General features: G+C 42.8%; 2 protein-coding genes across 2 annotated transcripts in view; both read left to right on the forward strand.

The window, feature by feature from the left end:
• The window catches only part of LOC119724921 (bombesin receptor subtype-3-like), a 28,933-nt gene extending 16,937 nt beyond the window's left edge, over nt 1-11,996 (forward strand). The window contains exons 2-4 of the mRNA XM_038196238.1: nt 1,484-1,704; nt 7,689-9,149; nt 10,277-11,996. Coding sequence (XP_038052166.1) covers nt 8,464-9,149; nt 10,277-10,727 — 1,137 coding nt within the window. The 5' untranslated portion in view covers nt 1,484-1,704; nt 7,689-8,463 and the 3' untranslated portion in view covers nt 10,728-11,996. The remainder of the gene's footprint in view (nt 1-1,483; nt 1,705-7,688; nt 9,150-10,276) is intronic.
• Nucleotides 11,997-12,555: 559 nt separating this feature from the next.
• Nucleotides 12,556-24,105, forward strand: LOC119724922 (carbohydrate sulfotransferase 11-like). The gene is made up of 5 exons (XM_038196240.1): nt 12,556-13,998; nt 14,741-14,846; nt 20,266-20,378; nt 20,722-20,901; nt 22,890-24,105. The coding sequence occupies exons 1-5, from the start codon at nt 13,990-13,992 to the stop codon at nt 23,607-23,609; spliced, it is 1,128 nt and encodes a 375-aa protein (XP_038052168.1). The 5' UTR covers nt 12,556-13,989; the 3' UTR covers nt 23,610-24,105.
• Nucleotides 24,106-24,441: the final 336 nt, after the last annotated feature.

The following is a 24,441-nucleotide window of genomic DNA, read 5'->3' on the forward strand; positions in this document are numbered from 1 at the left end:
GCGGCGACGCGGCTTTTTGTTTTTACCTGATTTTTTTGCCTCAAATGTCGGCTAATGACTGCAAATGGTGCCCGACTAAACTTAGTGCAAATATATGGGAGTCTAGAGAGGCCACATAAAGCTTATTCTCGATCATAACCCCATCTAAAAACACGTTAAAATTGTGCAGCAGCAGGATTCCAGTCAAACCAGTGAGTTTGGCGGTTTAAGACATCATCTTTCATTGAAAAAAAAACTTTTTCATTTTGCCGACGCGCATGGCTACGGCGACGCGTGCGCATACCAGAAACCGGAGACTTTTTTTTTTGGCCTTATATTTGGGTCACATTTTTGCCATTCATGTACTTTGTGCGCGTGTGGCATGACGATCGAAGTCCTACACTGGATCCCAGGCGGCATATTTTGATATAAGCAATCATTGCCGCCCGCGTTTGAACAAATCGTCATGTCTCTCCGTTACTCCTTTTGTTAGTTATTTACTTAAATTAGTAACAAACGACAAACGTTGACATTGTCGATCTATTGCTCCTACATAATCTTGACCGATTTCAACTAAACTTTGTCAAAGGTATCAGTAGCCCAGCCCCAACATGTCACATGACCAAACTGGGATCAAAGGTCATCGTGGGGTCACTGGGGTAAAAAAAAACCCGCTGTATTTCTTTTACTCAAAACGCTACTTGCAGAAATTACATGGCACAATCACTAGTCTTGACTCATGCATGAAACATGAATCATTGGCCCGCAGCTTCCGAGATCCGAACGAGCTTGTTCAACTGAATCATTAATTGCTATCCTTATGGTTCAGTGATGTGCACATGAAGGCATATGGTTCTGTTTTTATCAGAAGAATTGACGCATTTCAAATTGGCACCGAAGCGGGGTTTTGAGAGGATTTAAAAAGAAAAGGTCTTCAATGTCACACAAGTGGCTTAGCACCGAGTGCTGCCTTTCAATACCAAGGTTAAATTTGTTCTTTTGTTTTGTGGGGTGTTTGGGGCGAGATTCAAAGAATAAAACCCCTTGCACTGACTAGCTCCGTCACTGAGGACGTGCTTGTTTTGTTATTTAAATTCAGTGGCAATGAAAGTGCAAGGTTTGTATCGTTCGAAAACGTTTCCAGATGTTAATATTTCGGGTTTTATACAGGTATCCTATATAATTTTACTGTGTTGGTTATGCCTTTGATGAAAGGTTCTTCTGCGATGACAGCACACTGATAGTTTAAGGACGACTTATAAGGATTATAAACAAAATATGGCCGCAGGTGTATCGGACCATTAGTTTTGTTTATTTTGGCTGACGATCTGTTAAAGCAATCATCCCAAACACACAGAACACCTATTTTGTTCGAGAGAAAATTTCCAAAAGCAAACTTAATTAAACTGACGTTTATATTAACAGCTTTAAAGCTCGCGCAGACACGATCATCAGTCACTTTCCAAGTATAGTTCATCATAAATATATCCACATTTCATTGTAGGACCATACGCGCATCACGCACAGATGACGTCACGACGTGTGCGTCTCGTGATTGGTGGACGGTGGAGACAACACTGGCATGAAGCGGGACGAGTATAGATTGGCATGCATGTCGTGGATGGAAGTCATATCGGCCTCTGAGTTCTGTAGAAGACAGTTTGCATTGTGAAGGTCTGCCGCGCGCGCACCAGGTGTTGCGTTCAATGCACGGCCGTTGATTGGGTGAGTACGCCATTATGTAATTCCAGGTGCATTGCTTTTGTGATAGTCTTGTGAAGAAAGTAGTGTAAGACGCCGCTTGGGTATGAGAGTACGGAGTCTTTGGGATGACAATGAAATATTTTCTCACAAAATCTGAAATGTCTGTTACCAGATTTGTTTGTTTATCCGCATGGCGACAATCACGACGATTTGGCGGAAAAAGAAATGGGGCAGGTTTGAGGACAAAAGTTTCACTTATTTTGTTTCACATTTTGCTGAGTTATCCCTTGAAAAAAATTAAAACATCATATTACTTAAATATGATACCAATTCATCGAGGCATCAGTCAACATAGGGTTACCGTAGTTTGACAATTTTCTTTTCAAATTTCAATTGTCTTCCATGGTGAATTACCGTTGTGTATGCGATTTCTATATGTCAATAAGGGCCAACTCAATTATTTTTTTTACATAAACGGTTCACAAATTGAACAATTATGTATTGAAAAGGCTTCATAGTTAATTCATAGGGTGGTTCCACATGACGTCCTATGTTTCTCTGAACTGTGTGATCTTTAGAATTTGGTTTCACGGTCCAGGTGGTTTTGAGCAAAAAAGTAATTATGCTTTATGACTCGACGGCTTTTACGCGATAAACGAATGCCATGGTTTTAAAGGAACAGGCTCATTCGGAGGAGACGCAGGTGCTGAAGCGAAACAATTTCTTTTTATAACGGCAGCAGACAGTGCTGCACGAAAATATGGTTAGTGTACATGTACTGACATTCAGGGTGATATCGCACCCGTTGGCCTATAGGCACAGTTTGTATTAACTGAGTATGCAGGCCCACTACTTTGAATGCGTTTAATAGCCAGACCTGATCTGGTACACGGTACCCTGTGGAGACATGTGCACAATAGGGAACAAAAGATTGTACACGTCTCCACAGAGCAATTTCTAAAGGTGAATACGTCTCGACAACACAAGGTTATCACGAGATAGATATATGGATTTTACTCGAAAAGTACACTGTTATTTCGGTTGTGTACTATATGAACCTAGCAAGCAGTTGGGTAAAAAAAAATGAACAAGTTGTGTAATATTTTACACAAGTTGTGTAAACAACAGTTTACACAACAGGTTGCTAGGTTCATATCGTACACAACCGTTTGATTCTTACACAACCGAAATAACAGTGTAGGAATTTCCAAGGTGTGTCGTGGACCCCTAATGTCCCTCTTGTGTTTGCACAAGTAAAACTTACACCTTTCACTTAATAATTGATTGTATTTCTGAATCTAGGGACTGCAATTGAGAAATTGGATTGAGATATAGTCATGCTTTAATGTGATATGATTTCTTTGAAGAAAAAAACATTAAACAGTTTTGAATATATACTTGTTATCTAAATGTTGCACTTTTCGGGGGCACACTGTGTTAGTAATATACCACGGCAGCCGCGACTGCATTGAAAAAATGAGTTATGTTTATACAATGTAGTACCGACGTTATTGTACCAGCAACATAGATAGAGCAAAAATGTCAATCAAGTTGTTCTGTAAGACAAAATAAATTATAGTTTGAAACTCTTCGTGTTTTACTGCCAGGGGGTTCGCCAGCTGTTAAAATTAAAAAGCTTAATTGCATTTCTGCGAGTTGTAATACAATGTCGCACTGACGTTATTGTACCAGTAACATAGATAGAGCAAAAGTGTCGATCAAGTTGTTCTGTGAGACAAAATAAATTATAGTTTAAAACTCTTCGTGTTTTACTGCAAGGGGGTTCGCCATCAGCTGTTAAAATTAAAAAAGCTTACTTGCATTTCTGCGAGTTGTAATACAATGTAGCACTGACGTTATTGTACCAGCAACATAGATAGAGCAAAAAAGTCGATCAAGTTGTTCTGTAAGACAAAATAAATTATAGTTTGAAACTCTTCGTGTTTTACTGCAAGGGGGTTCGCCATCAGCTGTTAAAATTAAAAAGCTTAATTGCATTCATTGCTGCGAGTTATTACACCGAAGAGTCAACGACTTGTTGCCCGGATTGCAAGCTTTGAAAAGAAAAAGTACAAGTATGTGCGTTGCGAACACCCAGTCGTGAATTTCGACAGTTTGAGTTAAAAAAAACACACGAAACCCAAATGTCAGGACTAATGTTTTAGTGAGGTTCTGCATGTAGCACTTTCAAAATCTAGGATATGAAAGCCCAATTCATAAGCTTTCTTTTAGTACAAGAACCATTCAAATCACTCGTGTACTTTTCAAGTTACGGACTTTTAACCACAACCACCGTTTTAAAGTTCTGTCCTAATTCTTGTAATTGTACTAAAAGAAAGCTTATGAATGAGGCTTTCATATCCCAGATTTTGAAAGTGCTACATGCAGAACTTCACTAAAACAATAGTCCCGACATTTGGGTTTCGGTTTTTTTACTCACCCTGTATACGCCCGAGGACAATGAGTTGTGTTCCCTTTATATAGCACTCTCCCATAGACTAAGCACACAATCGTACGATCCAGGACCATTTTCAACAAAAGACCCAACGCTCGAGGACTGAAAATGTATTTTGTTCTCCGTTAATGTGTGTCTGTCCTCTATCGTAACACTACAAAAGCTCTGCTAAGCAATTAAACACAATCTTGCTATCCCTTTGTAAACATATTTAGTTGCTAAACAATACGTGTCCAATTCCTGAACATCTATGTTCAATTGCTATTCGCTAGATCCATCAATACTCTAAAATGTTTAGTTTTTAAACATGTTTACAAATTGATAGCACTGGGTGTTTAGAAAAGTGTTTACTGTTGTAAGGCCAAAAAAAAAAGTCGGTCTCTGGTCAGCGCGCGCGTCGATTTTAATCATGCGCGTCGATCTTTTTTTTCTCCAAAATGTTCCGCGGTAGCTCCAGCAGCGCCCTCTATTTCCGCACCTCCTCCATTTTTTTTATCAAAGAGCACCAAGGAATGGGAAATTGCACCAAGGCAAGTGATCGAAAGCACCAATGCAAGTTATGGAGGACACCAATGTACATGAGGACACCAAAAAGCAAAATAGTACCCCACCTTGTCTGTACAATCCAAGCTTGAATAAGGGGGGGGGGGAATTAAAAAAAATAAAGCCGCGTGGCCGCGTCAATTTCGGAACTTTGGTCTGACCAGAGACCGAACATTTTTTTTGTTTTGGCCTAAACACAGTTTTTTGCAGTGTAAGTGGAAACCGCGTAAAAAATGCCCGCAAATGTTTTTTTTAGGTAGCCACAGTGGTTTTTTAATGGGGAATATTATTTGGTATTTGGGTTAACTATCTTCATTTTCAAGTTTGATTACCAAAAAAATATCATTTTCATTTTTTGTTAAAAACAAGTACATGTACACGTACCTGCCAAAATACCGACCAGAGCCAATTATCATTGAGATTTTCTGAACGAGTTTAGAATAATGTAAACCATTCTTTGGCTTTTAACTTTCCACTATCTGCATTTTCAATCTGTTTCAAAATTTCATTTTAACTTGTAAGCCGGTACGTGCATAAAAACCTTAGTTTGAAAATAAAACCGATTACTTGTGGTGGTATCCCGTTACTCTGTTGTGTACATGTATAGTTCAAACGAGCACACACTGTGTCTTAGTAAGATCAATGCTTCATGTATAATGCTTCTATAATCATCCGATGCACTATCAATAATGTAATTTTGGTCGACAGAGTACATGTATTATTGCACGAGCTTTTTAACAGCAACAAGATTTAGTAGAATTTTACTGTCAATTAAAATTGAGCTGTTATATTATGTTCTTTTTTTTTTAATCCCGTTTGAATTGAGCGTTTCTTTTATATGGTGTTTTTATATTTCAAGCCATTCATTGTCATCAAAAGAAATATATTACCGCTGTCAGTTACAATAGTGATACAAATTCTCGGAAAAACCTCCGGTTTGGTATTTGTTTGGTCACTTATCCTCTGTCAATGTGTGTTTCACAATATCTCAAAACTAATAAACCATTGTAGTTTTCAGTTTTTACCACACTCTGGCATCAATAGTTTTATAGTTAAACCAACTGTCGGCGCAACGACTTGTCTCTAAGAAAAACATTCATCGGCGTCGTCATATTTCAACGGCGATTGCCTGAATTTATTTTCCAGAGAAAGTATTGTGACCTATTTTCACCGATAGGGTCGTGTAAAATGAATGGCAAACAATGTCATGTCATGGAACAGTCACCGTGCCAATAGCAGCCAATTCGACCGTAAAATGTCATGTACTTTTGTAAAATTAAAGTACATGTTAGTTCACGAGTCATAGATTTCAGCGGGCGGGTCCAGTAGACTTTATTTTACGAGTCGACCATATCAAACTAAATGCGAGGTAAACTCATCATTTTTGGAACCATGCGAGTGGAAATCAAAGCTATGAAATCCAATTTCATTACAAATTAATACCAATGATCTGCCCTGATGAATAATTTAAATTTTGTGATTAAACATACCCTAATGTTTTAAGCCACGTTAAAAAAAAACACATGAAAGTGAGGTTTGTATAACGCGCTCCAATCATAAAATAGTCTGGCACCATCCCATTCATCAATTTGCAATTTATAAAAGAGATTCAGGGAACACGATCGAAAATGTAGTGTGAAATTTGGATTCCTTGAACTTGTGCAGTGCGTTCGATTACTTCCCCCGCGATTACTTCCCTTACTCGTGCAAGCGCGACAGCGTTCGATTTACCTCTCACGTGACTTCTCACGCTAACTCGAGCCTGGCCCAAGTAACCGACTCACTGAGCCGGTTACTTGGGTAAGTATCCCATAAGGCCATGCAATGTCCGGCGGTCGCCTCAGGCCGTGTCCGAATTAATGTAAACGGGCTTCCACGGAGCATACTACAGACCCTATATGTAGCTCTATGCACGGAGCTACGGCTACGAATTATTGTCAGCGCGTCCCCGCGTATTTTCAACGGGCGTGGGCGTGCTCTATAGCCTAGCCCGGGGAGAAAAGTGTTGCAACCTGACGCCACTTCCGCGATTGTGTACAAAGTCTATGGAGAGTCAAGACAATTTTCTAAGTATTTCCTAACAAAATTGGCAAAGCAAAAAAAAAAAAGGAAAAAAAAAAAGAGAAAAAAAAGGGGCGAGAAGTCATATTGGTGTAAATTTAATGGGGGGCAAAATGTCCCTGCCCCCCCCCCCCCTCTAAAACTGATAAATCGAGAATATGTTGAGAAATACAGGAATTTTTTGGGAAAATATGTTTTGCCCCCTTCTAGAAAATAATCCTGGCGACGCCCATGTTTCCAGCTCTTGCACGAAACTTTACCCAAAACCGTTAGTTTATTTAGCGCCACTGCGCATGTCTGTTATAACGCGAGGAGCCAGGCGCGAGTAAGCTGAGGGAAGTAATCGAACGCACTCATGGACTCATTCATTGTACCACGCATGCCTCGTGAGAATCGCCTTGCCTGTGAGGGTTGCAGTGATCGAGGTTTATCCAGATTTCATAGGAGATCCAAATTTCATATGACACCACCAGCAGCGGGTTTGTGCGCTTGCTTACAGCTTGGCAGCAGTTTCACCCATAAAGGGCCTATTGAACTCTGCTCACGGATTGCAGAGGGCGCTGTTTAGCCAACTCGCGAGGGCCGATAAAGGACATACGGAATGAGCTAACTCATCCACTCGTGCGAATGTCGCGGAGTCAATTCGCGCGACCCGTTTTCAAACAGACTAGTAGCGTTCCGGAATCGAACCGGCAAACCGTATTAGGAGCGACGAAGATTTTGGTACCAGAAAGGCGAACTGTATATGTATCAATTTAGCACTGATTAGATAGACCCTGAAGTCATTTCGAACGACGGCAGACGTCGATCGTTCGACCATATTATGCATGGTATTTGTGAAATCCCGAGCATTTTGGTGTCACGAAGAGCCTCGCTTAATATTTCCAGGAAATTACATCGGCATGAAGTTGATGTTATTAGTGTCATCTTTTACTCTTTCCCTCAGGCGATGCATCCGTGACGTCAAATTACAGAGCAATTCACTGGAGCTGCGGTGATAACGGACCAGACTTTTCGTGAACTGATCATCAACATCCCTTCTTAAAGCTAGCACCTCCAGAGATTTATATTTGGCGGGACCTTTTGGCGTCGGGATGGTGCAACTTCCAAGAACTCCCTCGCCAACTTACTATATCCTCAGTGTTTTCTGAGAGCTTGTGTGAAGACAAACTTCACAAGCTTCATCGGTTGGACTCAAACCCACGACCTCCCATTTAAGAGACATTTGCGTGGCTCTACTTGATCATAGTAACATTATTATTAATAAGCAACCACTGGTTTCCTGCTCGATGATATGTACACATTGACATATATTCAGACTCTGCTGTATGACCAAACCATTGGACCAAACTTTCAGGGCACCAGTGACACAATTCAAAGTCTACATTTTTGACGTGCTTATGGTAACAATCGAACGAAAACATACGGGTGCACCTGACTATATTTGATGTTCGTCGTTGGTGCACAGATACGAGTCTGGGTACTAGACCTTCACAAGTGCCATAATTTTAGATGAAAAATAATCTGTAGAGATTCTTGGTAAAACCTCGCAAATTCGACCAATCTACCTCCTTACGTCTTGCGTTAATAACTATGTCTGCATGAACTGGAGTTGAAGTAAACAGTAGGCCATCACTTGAACTTTAGATCTTCGAAAGTCTCACTTGCTTATTCTTAATTGAAAAAAAAAGAGATTGTACAGAGAGATACAAGTGTGTAAGATGGAACTATCAATCGAGTACATATACGACATTGACTGTAGCAATGGGACCGACAGTGGGACCGACAGTGACACCGGCTGCTCACCGGAAATCCACCCGATCAGAGTGGCAGTGCCGGTGTTTATAGCCGTCTTTAGTGTGGTAGGCCTTGTCGGTAACGTCTGCATGATGTACGCAATCCTGAGATACAGTCACATGCGGACCGTCCCCAATGTCCTCATCTTCAACTTGGCAATGGCCGATTTGCTGTACATCTTGGTCACCACGCCAATTTACGTCAAACACGAGTTAGAGCCGGCTTTCCACCTCTCGGCGCCCGCGTGTAAGCTCAAGAACTACGTTGCGTTCGTGGCCCAGCACGCTAGCGTCTTCGCCCTGGCGGCGCTGAGCCGGGAGCGCCACTCTGCGATCGTGGGAGGGATGGAAGCGCGCCGGGGCGGCGACTCCTGCGCGTCCGGCAGCAGAGTCACGGTGGCGGTCATGTGGCTGGTCGCTTTCATCGTCTGCATCCCAACCCTGGTCTTTGCACACGTTATCGGTGAACAGTGTAAATACTCGCCGAGTGATAGGTCTCTGGCCCGGGTCTACGAGTGCCTGCATTTCCTTGTCGGCTACACGATACCGTTGATCATCGTGGGGTTCTACTACACAAAGATAGCTATGTCATTGTTCCACAGTACACACAGGTAGGCAAGTTTCATAGCACACGTATTTTGTTATCCTTAGGATGCAATGACGTCACAGTTTGTTTAAATGTGCGCTGTCTTATGGGAGCCAGGTGTGGACAAGATCCACCAAGCCCCCATAGGAATTAAAGCGCAATCAACGCTGCAAATTAACCTTGTATGGCGTGGGTACGTCGTTGTTAATTGTTTCCCGCCAATTCTTGAGCTGTCATAGTCTTGATTCAAGCCGACTATAAAGTGAATTAGTACTTTCAGTAGAGGGAGATTTCAATCCGACTAATATTGTCTTGGAAAGTCTGTAATTATTATCACAGCAATACATACTTATGCATTTGGTAAAATATGTATCTTCTCCCATAATCAGAGATGCCACCAAAATATCAATAAAAAGCCTGAAATACTACTAAAAAGCCTGAAACTACCCTCACCCCCTTTCAAAAATGTGTTTTCTGGATGTTTCAGACCAAATCCAGCACTTTTAATTTGTCACATTTTTTAAAAGAAAACCTGAATTCAGGTTAAAACCTGAAAAGCGGCATCTCTGCATAATTATGATGACAGAGATCCTGACTGGCCTAAGTTCAGCAATAAACTTGTATGAGCACTCTTGGGGTAGTCAGACATTGACGTACGTGCGCAGAGCCACGGCATATGGTCTGATATATAGCATGCACATTTTACGTGACCCCGCGCGGCAGCCAATCGGAGTCGACTTTAGAAACTGTGACGTCTTTTCGATCAGAATTGTGGACTAAGCTGTGGATTAGTCCATTTGGCTGCCATGTTTTTGTAGTACAACAACTGGTTACGGAAGACCAGATAGAAGCCGCCCGCAGAATGGTCAGAATTTGGAGGTCGAGACTCAGTCCTGTTTTGGCATAATTCATCGCCGAATCTACTCGCATATCATAGACCATTATTCCAGTAGGCTACACTTGAGGTGGGAATCAGGGAAAAAAAACTACGGGAGGATTCGTGTTGGCAAGCTTCCGCTGAGCGAGCATCACCATCTACTATTTGAAAGATGGCGACGCTACGGATGTAGGCCTTCAAGGTGCGTGACACAACTTCAATTCATAAAACAGTCGTCCACTCTAAACACTTTTCTGCCTCTTCTCTTTTGTCAGTTTTCAGAACGACTACGTGAGCGACGCCATGGCTCAGCAAATCCGAGTGCGCAAGCGCCTTGCCGTCTCCGTGCTGGTCATCGCCATCTTCTTTGCCGTCTGCTGGTTCCCATACTTCTTCTACTACCTCTGGATCAACTTCGCCCCGCAGGACGAATTCATGCTGGTCCCCTTTCCCTCCGCGGCGGACGTCTTACGCTACATCGGTTTGGTCGCGCCCGTCATCAACACCTGTATGGATCCCTGGCTACTCTTCGTCATCAGCTCGCGCCATCGGGCCTGTTTAGTCAGGTGCCTGTGTGGTGGTTGTTTCTGCTGTAGCAGAGAGGGCGCCCTCGAGAAGCGAGACGGACAGGGCATGAGCATGACGACGATGTCCCGAAGTCACACTGGAAAGTCCCGGATGTTCCCTGGAGCCGGCACGAGCTTTTCGCGCTTATCTCGGGTTTGAACAACTCGATGAACATAAATTAACAACCATCATTGCAACAATACAATAATCTAGAAGGACTCACCACCACCTCTATCTCTCCATTGCAACCGCCGATCTGCTGTGATAAATGTAGAAATATGGGTTTCAAAATCATAAAGTTTGACATCCTTACTACATGTAGGCGAGACCGGGAGCGTAGTTGGTTTATGTCTTGAATCGGCTCCAATAAAACATGGCATGCCAGTGCCGTGGTCTCATGGTTTGGGGCATTAAATTCGTGGTCTGCGGGTTATTCTGCAGGTTGTGGGTTTGAGCCCAGCCTGGGCTATGCCTAATATGGGTACAGGCATTATTAATGGCCTTGCTGTGGACTAATTTACCATCCCAACCCTATTCATGCTGGATTAATTTTATCTTGTCTGTTTTCAGTGTGAGGAGCTGGTTCTTCCACACTTTCCTCTGTAACCCACACCTCGAGTGGCCTATGTCCTTGTAATGGGCGATTGGCATGAACAATTTTTTTTTTTTTTAATCCTAAATTGTCTCGTATTAAAGAGCCAATCAGCGCTCACTCGTCGCTTACGCACTGCAGACAGAGGGCGCCCTTTAAAAAGGGGCGGAGCATTTACAACTGATCCTCGATGTTTACTCGTATGGACTGGGGCCCATGCCCAGTGCATGATCGATTGTAACAATTAATACAATGTGGGACAATGACAGTATACTGTCCCGTGGAAATAGCATAGACCGAGAGGAATTCCTCCCGGTGTATATAAGGAATTATCGTATCGATATTCCCACAAGAGGATGTAAGATAGGGCCGACTTAACACAGAATGACTACCACTTATAATGGTAAAAAGAAAGAGGGGAGACCTCGGTCTGGATGGAAGGAATAACTGGTGGTAGAAACAAGGACAACAGCCTGGAAAAGGCATACCAAAGACAGACAGAAATGGCGTGCTGGGGGAGAGGCCTTTGTCTAGCAGTGGAACATACAGGCTGATCATTCATTCATTCATTCATTCATTCTTTATTATATTTATCACATCTCATTTCATTATGTGACAAGGCATAAATACATACATGTAGTTTTGGGTATTATAAAGTTCGAGCTTGTTTTACAAAATATATTTATACACTTTGGACGCATTATTTTCTAATTAGAGATGGTGGAAGGGGATCCCCAAAAAGCGGAGCTTGTCGAGTAGGGATCCCCTTTAACATGGATTAATACAAACATTTAATGAAAAACAAATGAAAAACAATTGAACGTATACATTTTAAATTGTACATAACACACGGGAAAACATAATATTGCTGATCAGAAAAAAAAAAATACAGAGTAGTAATGATGATGATGGTAGCGGTGTTGGTGATGAGGAGGGGACGGGGGAATGATGATGATAATCAACTAAAATTGTTGACTGCTGTGACTGGGATATGACGTTTTGAACACCCGAGGGGCGCATCTATAGCACCCGAGGCGAACGTCATATCCCACATCAAAGCAGTCAGCATTATTGTTTTGTTATACCTCTGTCTCGGATTCTTCGGATTTCTGTATCTGTATATTATAGTCGGTAAAGCATCTCAGGGGAAACATGTTAAAATAACGAAAACAAACAGCAATAAACAGTGGCGTAGCCAGGAATTTTTCAGTGGGGGCGGCGCTGGAGGGGGGGGGGCTGGAACATTTCATGGGGGGGGGGGGCGTCATGTAGATCAATGATAATTTTTTTTAGAAACTCAAAATCTCAGGGGGGGGGGGGGCGACTGGGGGCGACAAGGTTTCATGGGGGGGGGGGGGGGGCCACTGGCAATAAACACAACAATCATGACAACCTAACGGCAACTCACGTGCATGTCGCGTGCTCGAAACAGCTGATCGTCTGCTAGTTCGCTGCTCCCACTCATATGCGAAAACATGGTGAAAGTAGCGTGGGTACCAACGATACAAGCGTTTTACATCGTACGGACGTACACGTACTTGATGTCCCACAGAATGTGCCATGACGTTTTAACTTAACACGTGATCGTTCTAGGCCAATGGAAATACAGTATTCAAGACAGAGGTATAACAGTGATTATGTAAACACATAATCAATTTGTCGCGGCGTGAGTTACGAAAACACTTTTGCAAAGGTAAAATATTACAATCTTATCCAGCCAATATACAGTATCACATTTCATAATAATGTAAGCGAAATAGGAAAAAAAGGATGTTTTTGAAGTGGAGTGGATGTATTAACTCATAGCGAACGTTTAACTACGTAACACACGTTTTATTTAAAAACACAAAGTACACGATATACATCCATTACTGTATCGAATCAGGATACAGGAAGACAGTTCCCATCCAGGGGTTACTGTTAAAAGTAACCCCTGGGGACGAGGTTGGGACACATTGGATTACTCGTACCCAGTGTTTTAGTTCGGAGGCGTTGGTGACGACAATTCTCTCCTGTGAGTAAAAGAATGCAAGACATGGGTAGCCTTCGAACTCAGTCTGCCATCACAGCGTTTAAAAAAAAAGGTTAAAAATCGATTTAAAACATCATGCCGGAACTTCTTGTTATCATTGTAAATGGTCAGTGGTTTTACGTCTGTTAAACGGATAATGTTGTTATATTTTAATTGTAATATACATTTTTTTGTCTTTTTGGGTGGACTTCAATAAATATTCTGAAGCGATTAAAAACGTAATTGATTATCATGTTGAAATCGAGTATTGTAATATTGTAATAATGGTGTATTCTATACACACTTCTTTTTTCTTTCCAGTTTTGGGGTATATTATACCTATTTGTTTTCAAAACGCATTAATACAACAATTTGAAGGGGAAAAGGTGATAACGTTGCACGGTCATGAAAATTTATAGAACATATAACAGCCTTTTCTAAACTACGTCGAAACTGCCTTTTGGTAACCATGAGAGGGCGGCATTCCAAAAAGGTTAAACAAAGTTCACTCGCTTTTTACTTTATAATACAGTCTATGATTATTGTCAACCAAATTACTCTGGATATGACCGAATACTAAACTGTTTATGGAGAACAACAGACAATCCCCGTGAAACGTATGAACCATCGAATGCAACATGGTTCACCGCACACAACTGCAAAGCAATCGCAGCTTGAAGGCCAAATAATACGTGGTGGTTGTATGAATACTATAGAGAGTTTGAATAAATACTGCACTTTTGGTGGTTTGAGGTGATATTTAATGGTGACAGAGGACAAGTTCTCTTTGGTATGAAACTTGGTGAACCAACTGTGCCATGTCAATGGTGAGTAATGTAAGTACATGTAAACAAATACGAGCCAATGTGGCCCATCAGGCCGGCGTTTATCTCTCTGTTTCAGTAGCATGAAACGACAGAGAATATTTTTACTTCCCCTGGACGGGATGCTAGTCCATCACAGGTTACTCCCCAGCAAATGCCGGTACCCATTTTATACTCCTGGGTGGAGGGAGGAAAGTGAGGTGAAGTGACTTGCCCAAGGACACAACATATGGCCAAGAAGCTGGATTCGAACCCCTGACCCTCTGATCATGAGTCGCGAACCCTAACCACTAGGCCACACTCCACAAATGACGAGTATAGGCCCTATGGACTCTTATAATGAAATGTTGTAACTCATCTAAGTTTTGTTCGACCGTGGTAACTTCGCACTACCAATTTACGGGACCAACATTGTGCATGAAAACAAAATATTTTCTCTTCTTTTGTTCCTGTTATTTGGCCTTTAACTGTTTCTCTATGTGTCCCATACCCTCCCGAGGACTTATTGTTGTCACATGAAACTTCTGGGAAACTCCCCATTGTCCCAAGTCCTCGGACGTAAAAGATCACGGAATTGAGTGTGTTGAAATTTCCCTCGCGTGACTGTTAAACGAAATTCTATCCAATTGAAGCTCAAAAAGCTAGAGGTAACCGCCGCTTTTTAATGGGGCGTTGGGTACGAGAAAAAAGTTTCTACTGTACATGCGTACGACTGGCTTAAAGTCAACCTCTTTCCCGTATCCAGGAGTGGACGGTCGTGGCTCCTCCGAAATCGACACATCGGCGTCTCTGCGTCATATTGGTCGCCTTGTGTTTCCTGTGCACACTGGGTCTGTCCTTACTCAGCTCCGGTGAGTACTTTCCTTTCCTTGTTACCTCCGCTAGGTTATGTTTTCATCGGATTTGGTTAGTTTGTTGGTTGGTTAATTGCTTGGTTTGTCTGTTATGATAACCCAAAAAGTTATGGACGGATTTGCATGATTTTTTGGGTTTTTAAAAAGTTTTTTAGGGGTGGTCCTTGGTACAAGTACAAGTCGATTAGATTTTGGAAGTGATCCGGATCTGGGTCTGGATGCTTTTCCTGACAACTGAGGGCGCTTTTGCTGTGATGTCACTTTAGGAACACACTCCTCGAATGAGAGGTTTTTCCTTCAAACTGTAAACCCAAACTTCTGCTTATTGAAAACGTGTGCATAAAGCTTTCTCACTGTATTACTGTCATATATACTGAAACAACAAACCCCTAAAATGCTGGTGACTGTTATGTAAAACACAAGTTTCTGCCTGAATGACATCACAGTTTTGCTTATGAATATGGAAATTGTCATTAGCATAAACACCAAAGAGTTACATTTTTTTTGTAAATGGAACACAAATGTACATTTCAAGGGATGCATACAGTCTGGACCCTTTAACTGTTTCAAAAATATCTCCATAATTTATTTACATTTAAAAAAAGGAGAAAGTGAAACTATAACGATTGATGTTTCAAATGAGCATTTATTATTTAAATTTTGATTATTATACATAACTACTCTGATTGGAAGCATAAGACGAACTAATAACTATGTGCACGTTAATTTGTAGTACATTTGATTTGAAAATTAAATTGAAGAAAAAACAGCCCTTGCAAATATTCAGCATTTTGGAACCGTTAATGTACATGTAGTTGGTTTTAAGGTTTTCAGAGTTAGCAAATTAAAATAAAATATTTCTAGGCATACACCTGAATGTGTGAGGACAGTCTCTTCTAATTGACATTGTCCACGAGATCTATTTTGCACATCACTGTGATTATTTTTTGGTCAAAGTTTTTACAAGAGTATACACTGAAGAGAAGAACATTTACATATACCTTGACAAAATGTATCACATTTTTGGTCACTTAGTTCAACAGTCACAAGTAACGCGATCTGGATCTGGATCTGGATAGTTAATTGACAACGCCTCCACTGGAGTATCACGCCAATGGGGGTTCGGGTCCGTTTTCTTAGATGTGCTGGCTCATGTGCGATTTCAGTCTTTCCTTGCAGGATGGTGTAGGAGGTGCTTCGATGACAACGGGGGGCAGGGCATTCCAGTCGACGATTGTTTCGGGGGAAAATGAGTTCTGATATATCTCAGTTCTTGAGTTGAGATGGTTCAATCTTGCTGAATGTAAGCGAGTGCTCCTATATAGTTGGTGTCAATAATCGCCTGTCTGCCGCAGTAACACGTAGCTCCATTTCTGGTTTTGAAAACGTTGGTGAGTCTGGCTGCTTTCCTCCTGTTTAAGAGAGTTTGCCATTTCATTTCATCAAGCATTGATGTCACACTGCTATGTCTGCTATAGCCTATATAAACAAATATGGCTGCAGAGCTCTGCACTTTTTTTTAAGTTTGGTAATAAACATTTTTCTGTATGTAAGGGTCCCATATGGAAGCTGCGTACTCTATAGTGTCACAGTTCATTTGGGTATAGGATAGCTAATAAACTGATCTTGCAGCTGGATGATCACTGGATGACTTGTGATAAACTTGTGACGACTTGTTTTTAAATCCTGTGGTATACCTTGACCGAGGTCCAGTCTGCCACCGCCAGCTGCTCCGGTGCCGCGAACGTGATCCCCATCGGGCGCTGGAGACCCTCCGCCAGGCACTCCAGAAACCCCCCGTCAAGGTCGTAGTGGTGGATATGTCCAGTTCCATCTTCATCGTTGTCCACTGCAATGTAGATCCCCGTACTGTCACAGCAAACCCCGCTGCAGAACTCCACCGGCTTTCCTCTGATTGTAGGCTCGATGGTGGATTGTGGATTACCATTCATATCCACTACATCAGCACGCTGCTGCTTCTGTCCACTGATCACCATCCTGCCATTGCAAGCATCGTGGGCTAGGAAATCAGGTTGAATTTGCACCGGTACGGTGCGGAGTAGATCACCACTATCGGGGCTGTGCTCGGTCCACACCATCCTCTTGGCATCACCAACGACGATCAAGCCATCCTTCCTGACTGTCACACTCCGGAGATCCACCTCTGTTTTCTTAGCCTCATCTTCCTGTGACAGTGTGGTAAACTTGAAAGCCTCCTTATTTGCCTTGTCGAGTACCTTGACGTGCTTTGTGTGATCTACAACCACGAGTCGATTGTCACCGCCGGGAGTGACTGCTATGCCTGTTGACCCTGCGTGATTTTAAAAAAAAGTACGAAATGTTTTTGTCATCTTTTATAATGCATAACTTCCGATAGCAACATCACCGTGAAAACGGAGTACGACAATTTAACTGGTATAACTACTCAAACTGATATTTCATACGAATGACAGCACCTTACCACTTCTTTTATGGTATTCTCTGTGGTGTCCCTCGGTGCTAGTGAAGGCAATTCCGTCCGCCAAGAGGTCTGACACAGCAATCTCACCAGGCTGAGTAGCAGCGATCCCAAATGCCCCTTGAAACATCCCGGGACCTGTTCCCTCCTCGCCAAACTCGCAACGCAACTCCCACTTGCGCGGCTCCACTTCCAGCCTGCCAAGATTGACGTAGGACTTCTGACCAGGGACGAACCTCAGATACGAAATCTTGAGATCGAGTTTTGGGGGTTGTTTTCCACTTAGTGATTCCAGGTCTTTGCTGATGACGGGGTAGAGGGTCAGGAAGTTGCGCGCTGATGCCGTTTCGGTGACCTCCCTGGCTGCTTGAATGGAATGTCGTCTTCCCCGAAGCATCGTCTTCAGTGCCTCCTCGTGCTCATCAAGGATGCCCTTACCATCCTCTTGAAGACGTTTGATTTCTTCGGTCATCTTCTCCTCCTCGGCAGTTACCTGGGCTCTGATCTTAGCTGCTTGGTCATGTACCTCAGCGAGTGCTCTCGCGATCTGCCTTGCGAACTTCTGATTCGTGTCCGATGCATCGGCTAGACATTCTTCAAGCCCTCTGATGTCCTTGTCGACATGAGGAAAGGATTTTCTTCTTAGTAACTGCTTGCGTTTGAGAGAAGCCTCCCCGGAGTTGATGATGAAGCCGTGTTTCCGTACGCGGTGGCATTCTTTACAGATGAGCTCGTCACATGTCTCGCAGAAGTACTGCTTATGCCCCTGGTGTATGTGACATCCAGACCCATCTCCGGTCGTGCTTCTTGCAAGGGCTTCCACCTTCCCTTGGCGAAGCTCGTCGAGACTGGCTATGGTATGGCGGGAAAACAAAGCCATCCTCCGGTGGAATCGCTGACATGTTTTGCAGATGTACAGCGCACAGTTCAGACAACAATGTTTGGCCTCAATTCCCTCCTTGCATATTTCACAAATGGCCCTTCCGTGTTCCAAGCCCGCCACTTTTTCTTGGAGCGAGACCTCCTCTGCTTTTTCCATCAGGTGGAAATTTGTCTTCAGGCCTGATATGTGCTCGTCCGGGAGCACCGTCTCTCGTTGACAAGTGGGGCAAGGAATCTTTCGAGTGCCGACGTAGCTGCTCGTGTATTTCACCAGGCACTGCTCACAGAAGTTGTGCTGGCAATCGAGTATCTTGGGCTGTCTGTACCGCTCCTGGCAGATGCTGCATTCAAGATTGTAGATCTTCTCTGGATCAGAAGCCATTTTGTATACGAGTTCACGTGCTATTCGCCGACAATAACCTGTTTTAAAAAGGTGAAATGAAAACTCTGGCATTATGATACGAGTGACGACTGATGCTTAGAATTTGAGGCACTTATAAATTTGTCACATGAAAAGTTAAACACACGAATACCCGTTTATTCTTTTCCACTTCGATATGCAATAATTTTGTGCTCTCTTCTACATCATTGCATAATGCGCAATTTAAAGTGCTGTGGAAAATGAAACCAAGGAAACTTTGTTCTCGTAAAAAGGCCAACATTGCCTTCTCACATAATATTCACGAACCTTAGCCAATTCTTTGCCACTTTGGTCTTCAAAAATCCGTCGACGAAATCACTGGAAGAATCTTTATGACAACACGTCAGGAAATGTTCACTTGGATGCAAAGGATACGATCACACGGCTGCCAACGTTCGTTTCCGGCTAAAACTGGCAAAGATGGCGACGAAAAAGTACACTGAGCTTCAGCATAAATATCGTGGCCCGAACACAAAGCTTGGGCTTTTGAATGAAGGGCTGTCGTCCCGTGCCCAAACTATTTCGAAGAGCTATTCATCTTGGTTCATACGTACTTTCAATTGGCATTGTGCATAGCCGAACCTTTGACATTACACGTACCGTCATTTTTACCCGGACAAATATGGAACTACGTGTACAATGCCGTGCTTGTGTGGTTTAATATGAAGAGGAAATATTTTTGCAAGTATTGAAATGCAATGGTGGATGTTGTTTCTGTGTGAGCTCGGCCTTTGGGCGCAAGGCTTGGTTCCTGAAAGGACTACTTGACAAGCTACTCGATAACTTCTGGTGGAATTTTTACGTCAGGGAATTAGCTTTGCCGTTCACTGACGGAATTTTACAAAGACTGTAGATTTTGTCTAGGAGCTTTTGGGGGAGAAAATCAATCCTGTTCACGTTTTCACACTGACAGCCAACAAATCAGGCAAATGGATGTTTCAGAAAAAACACTATGTGCCAATGGCGATGGCACCTTTAAGTAATATCCCACCAGAGTTGCTTTCCAATGAAAATGGATAATTTTCTTCTTGTCACATTACCCAAGTGATATACTGTGTGGATTAGTTGACTTAATATAGATCGTGCCCTTCGGCCTGCAGAGGGGTGTATAGTGACAACTTTGGTTGAAACCTCATTGAAGATGAGAAATTTGATTAAACTTGTGACCTGGGGCGAACGCTTCCTCGTACACGCACCGCCTTCAAACGGAATTTAGATGTGCACTGATCATATTGGCAAGCACTGTGAAGCTACAATGCTTGTTGTTCCGAATGCTTTATGTTTTTGAAAAACAGCCGTCAACGGCGCCCTCAGGCGGTGAGCAAGAGGTATATAAGTGTGATCTCAGAGAGGAAAGTGCCCAAATGAAACGGTTATTTTTAGCAAATAAAACTCTGACGGGTAGAGGAAAGAAACCTTTTTGTTTCATGTTGATGACGGCATTGGTATGCAGATGTTACAAAAATATGATGTTTTGCACCAAAATAAGGCAAAATTGATAAAATGTCCTAATTTCATGGGAACGCACCACGAGTCTTCTACATTTATCTTGGAATACAGTGAGAACTTAATTCCATTTTTCCTAGAAACAAAAACAAAATGAAACAACCATGTTAGGCATTACTAACCATTACCTCTTCTTTTTTATCTGATAGGTTACCGGAAGCCATTCGTTGTTAGGTATCCACAACGACCTCCGACTGCTCTGAGCGGTCGGCAAAATAACACCGTCAGAGAACAAACAAGAACAGAACAAAATTCCGACAAGGTAATATTAGCAGCAGCCCTAGCACACCAATATCGTGCTACTTCGCGTCCTTATTTATACGGAGGTTTTGGTTGGCCTACGCATTTTAGTTTGTAATTACCAGGAGTGGTATAGACTCCAGTGATTTTGTCGCAGTCGAATGTTCTTTATGTATGAGATATAGTAAAGGGGAAATATATAAATATAACATGGTTTGCTTCTGGTGGATAGTCGATATGGAAGTTGACGGATATTTCGCCTCTTGAGCTATTCTGTCCATTTTGTCTACCCCTCTGGGAGCTAACAACGATTATCCATCCTCAAACTATGCTATATTATTTTGTATATTTACCCCCTTTTTCAGCCAAAAAGCGATTCAGTGGACGGGCAGGAGCGAGTCCAATTGGACCGCAAGAGGGCGCTCGACCGAGTCTGCAAGAAGCACCCTGAGCTAATGAAAGTCAGCAGAATTAAAAAGAAGACAACACTGAAGAGTCTGATGGTCATGAACAAAAGCAAGATTCTGTACTGTGTTGTCCCTAAGGTATTACCACTGAAAGTTTTAGATGGGCAAATATTCTAGACTCCACAAATTGATTTTCGATTTCCCTGTTATAACTTTCAACAGGTTAGAAACCCTTTATTATAATCATTATACCTCTGACAAGACAACTACTCACACCTAAACTTCTGGAACACTTGACACGTGACGCCTGCCAAATTCCCTTTAAAACTGGCATGATATAATGGACTCTATCAAGGGGTGTCGGACGCTTCGCCCCATTTCCACGTCGCCCCATGTCACTTCGCCCCTAACCACTTCGCCCCATCCCCACATCCCCCCATCTCCGCTTCGCCCCATCCCCACTTCGCCCCATCCCCTCTTCGCCCCATCCCCACTTCGCCCCATCCCCACTTCGCCCCATGTAGTATGAAAAAGATGAAGGCTATAGGGTGCAGACCAAATAAACAGCCAAAGACCCCAGATAATAAATGCTCCCAATTCTAGAAACTCAGGAAAAATACAAACTCTCTGATGAGGTGCTCGAGACACAGATGAGAGAAATGATGGCTCTATCCCATTCAGAGACGCCTCTCCTATTGGCTTGTGAATAAAATCATCAGCCGCTGGATTCAAAAGAACCCGTACTATGGGTCAGTGAGTTACAAGGAACTCACTGCCTTGAGGAAAATGTTCCGTCAAAATTTGTCTGATATGTGACACTTACAACTTCATTTAGATGAGATTGGTTCCTCCAAGAGTGAAATTAGAATGTCAAAGGTATTGTCGTTCTCAGATAAGTGGGAGACGGGTTGGTATACAATGTAGCTGGGTTGGGAACAAAGTTGGATCTCAGTTACTTCAAGCTTTTTTCTCGGTAGGGGAGAGCCTAGCTTGAGAGGTTGGTTATGAATTGTTCATTTGGTGATGGGCTAATTCTTTCCGTTGGTTAGTGAATCTGTTGAAATTGTTTTTTTTAAGCCAATAAAATAGATGAGATTTTTTTTTACATGTAACGGCTGGGGCGAAGTGGGGATGGGGCGAAGTGGGGATGGGGCGAAGTGGGAATGGGGCGAAGTGGGAATGGGGCGATGTGGGAATGGGGCGATGTGGGAATGGGGCGAAGTGGGGATGGGGCGAAGTGGTTAGGGGCGACGTGACATGGGGCGACGTGGAAATGGGGCGAAGTGTCCGACATTCCTATCAAGTACACATTGACCAACTCGTCCCTATATGGTTTGCTAGTGGAAATAAGCAATTAAGGTTAATTGCCTTGCCTATGGACACAACTACAGTACCACAAAGACTCTGAAAACACTGACTCACAAAAAATGAGACTGCTACACCATAAACTGTTTTAAGGGTAATGACAGACACAGGAGGGCACTATTCAGAGTGAGTATAATTGGAAGAATCAACAAAAACGTTAATGTCTCAATGGACCGCGCACCGCCCCATGGTATTCTGACCAATCACAGCCGTGATTTATGTCCGACATGCGTGCACAAAAGTCCGACATGTGCAAGCGCGTATGATGCGCGCGGCAGGAAAATGCAGTGTGGCATTGGAGAGGAGCACGCGTTATTTTGCCCACGTGCGCAGTGGGAGGGGCTTACTGGATCGGTCCATTGCATTTAGGCTATGGTCAAACAATTACCCGTTTACCACTCTGAATCTAGTAGTGGCGGTATAACTGGTAATACCTTATGATACATGTTAACCACTACGAATCTGGAGATATAACTGGTATGACGATTACCTGTTTACCACTCTGAATCAAGGGGAGGTATAACTGATAATACCATAGATGACTCTGTTTACCACTCTGAATCTAGCTGGTAATAATACCATAGATTACAGTACCTGTTTACCACCCTGAATCTAGAGGTATACCATAGACGACTACCTGTTTATTTACCACTCCGAATAATGGATGTACACCATTAATGATTACCTGTTTCCCACTCTGAATCTGTAGGTATAAAATAATACCATAAAAGCTGGTTCTGGTGTAACCCCAATTTCTGCAGGTTGGATGCACTAACTGGAAGCGCGTCTTTGCAGTCTTGGAAGGACATCGCCCCTCGATGAATATATCCTCGGCTCAAGTCCATTTCAATAACTCTATACAGAAACTTTCGTCTCTTCCCTCCTCCAAAATCGGCCAGGCTCTGCAAGACTACAAAAAGTTCTTCTATGTTCGCCACCCGTTCGTCCGTCTGGTCTCCTTCTACCGCAACAAGCTTGCCGGCAGCCAGCTACAATGGCAGCGCTTCGCCAGATCAATCGTTCAGAGGTACCGCAATGTGGCGCCCTCCGGGCTCGACTCGGCGATCGCGAGGGGCCGGAGTAACTCGAACGTGACGTGGGAAGAATGGATCGCTTATCTGACCGACCCGTCCAACCTGGACGGTTTTAATGCCCACTGGAAAGAAGTCTACAAGCTCTGCTCTCCTTGCCGAGTGCATTATGATTTCATAGGCAAGCTTGAGACCGTAGACTCGGACTCCAAGTACATGTTTAAATTGTTTGGCCTCCACAATGCGACCTACCCATCTTATAGTCGGTCCAATGTGAGCAGCTCAGACTTATACGAGCAGTACTTTTCCCGAGTTGAGCTAAAGGACCTTCAGAGGTTGTGGGAGATATACAAACTCGATTTTGAACTATTTGGTTACCCCAAGCCGAAGGAACTGAACAAATATATTCCAAAGTCTGGAATTCGTTGGAGAAATCCTCACAAGATTTAACATGACTGTACCTATTTATTGAAACTAAATTTAAAGTGCTCGTTGTCACCATGCTGTCAAATGGAATATTTTTAATTGTTGGTTGGTTATTTGTGATTTATGTTATCATCTTGGGATTAAATCAAATCGTTGTTGTGGATCATGCACAATCCAATTTTATCGAATTGTTATGGCTTATATTTTAAGAACCTAGCGTTTGCGTCAATGTACATATTTATTTGATTTCACCCTCAGTTCACAACTTTACTTACTTGATCATCCCCCAAACTTTTTTGCGGTAACGTGAGAAACAAAATAGGCAGATTGAGGTATTTTTTCGAACTTCCCAACAACCAAAATGTATTCAATAGTACCAAAAAAGGGAGAAAAAGGGCACAAGAGCTTTAAATGCGCCGTTTTATGTAAGGTTAAGGGGCGTAAGTACAAGCTAGTATACATAATAGATGCATATCTGTATCATGAACAGCGCCCCTAGTGTCATGTGGTATCCAGCAAGCCCCCCCCCCCCTCCCCCCGGGCTTTTACAATTTCTACGGCTGGGCAAATCATTGTTTGATTTTAGTCATCCCCCATCTCTCTCCCCCCCCCCTCCCCCCCAGTCCACGGCACAGATTTATGCCACTGGAGCGCAGGCATCTTTTTTTTTTCAATATAGCGATGGGCTTCAGAACTACTCTTAGGGATGATCATCTTTGGATGGAATTTTCTCCCAAATGTCATCAGTTAACTCCCTACAAATTGGACAGAAAATGCAAGATGATGAAATAAGCTTTAATTGTATATGTGTGTATTAAACACCTTGGAGAGTTGTGGTTATAAAATTTTTCCCTGA

Source organism: Patiria miniata, unplaced genomic scaffold, assembly GCF_015706575.1.
Source record: "Patiria miniata isolate m_02_andy unplaced genomic scaffold, ASM1570657v1 HiC_scaffold_18, whole genome shotgun sequence".
NCBI lineage: Eukaryota > Metazoa > Echinodermata > Asteroidea > Valvatida > Asterinidae > Patiria > Patiria miniata.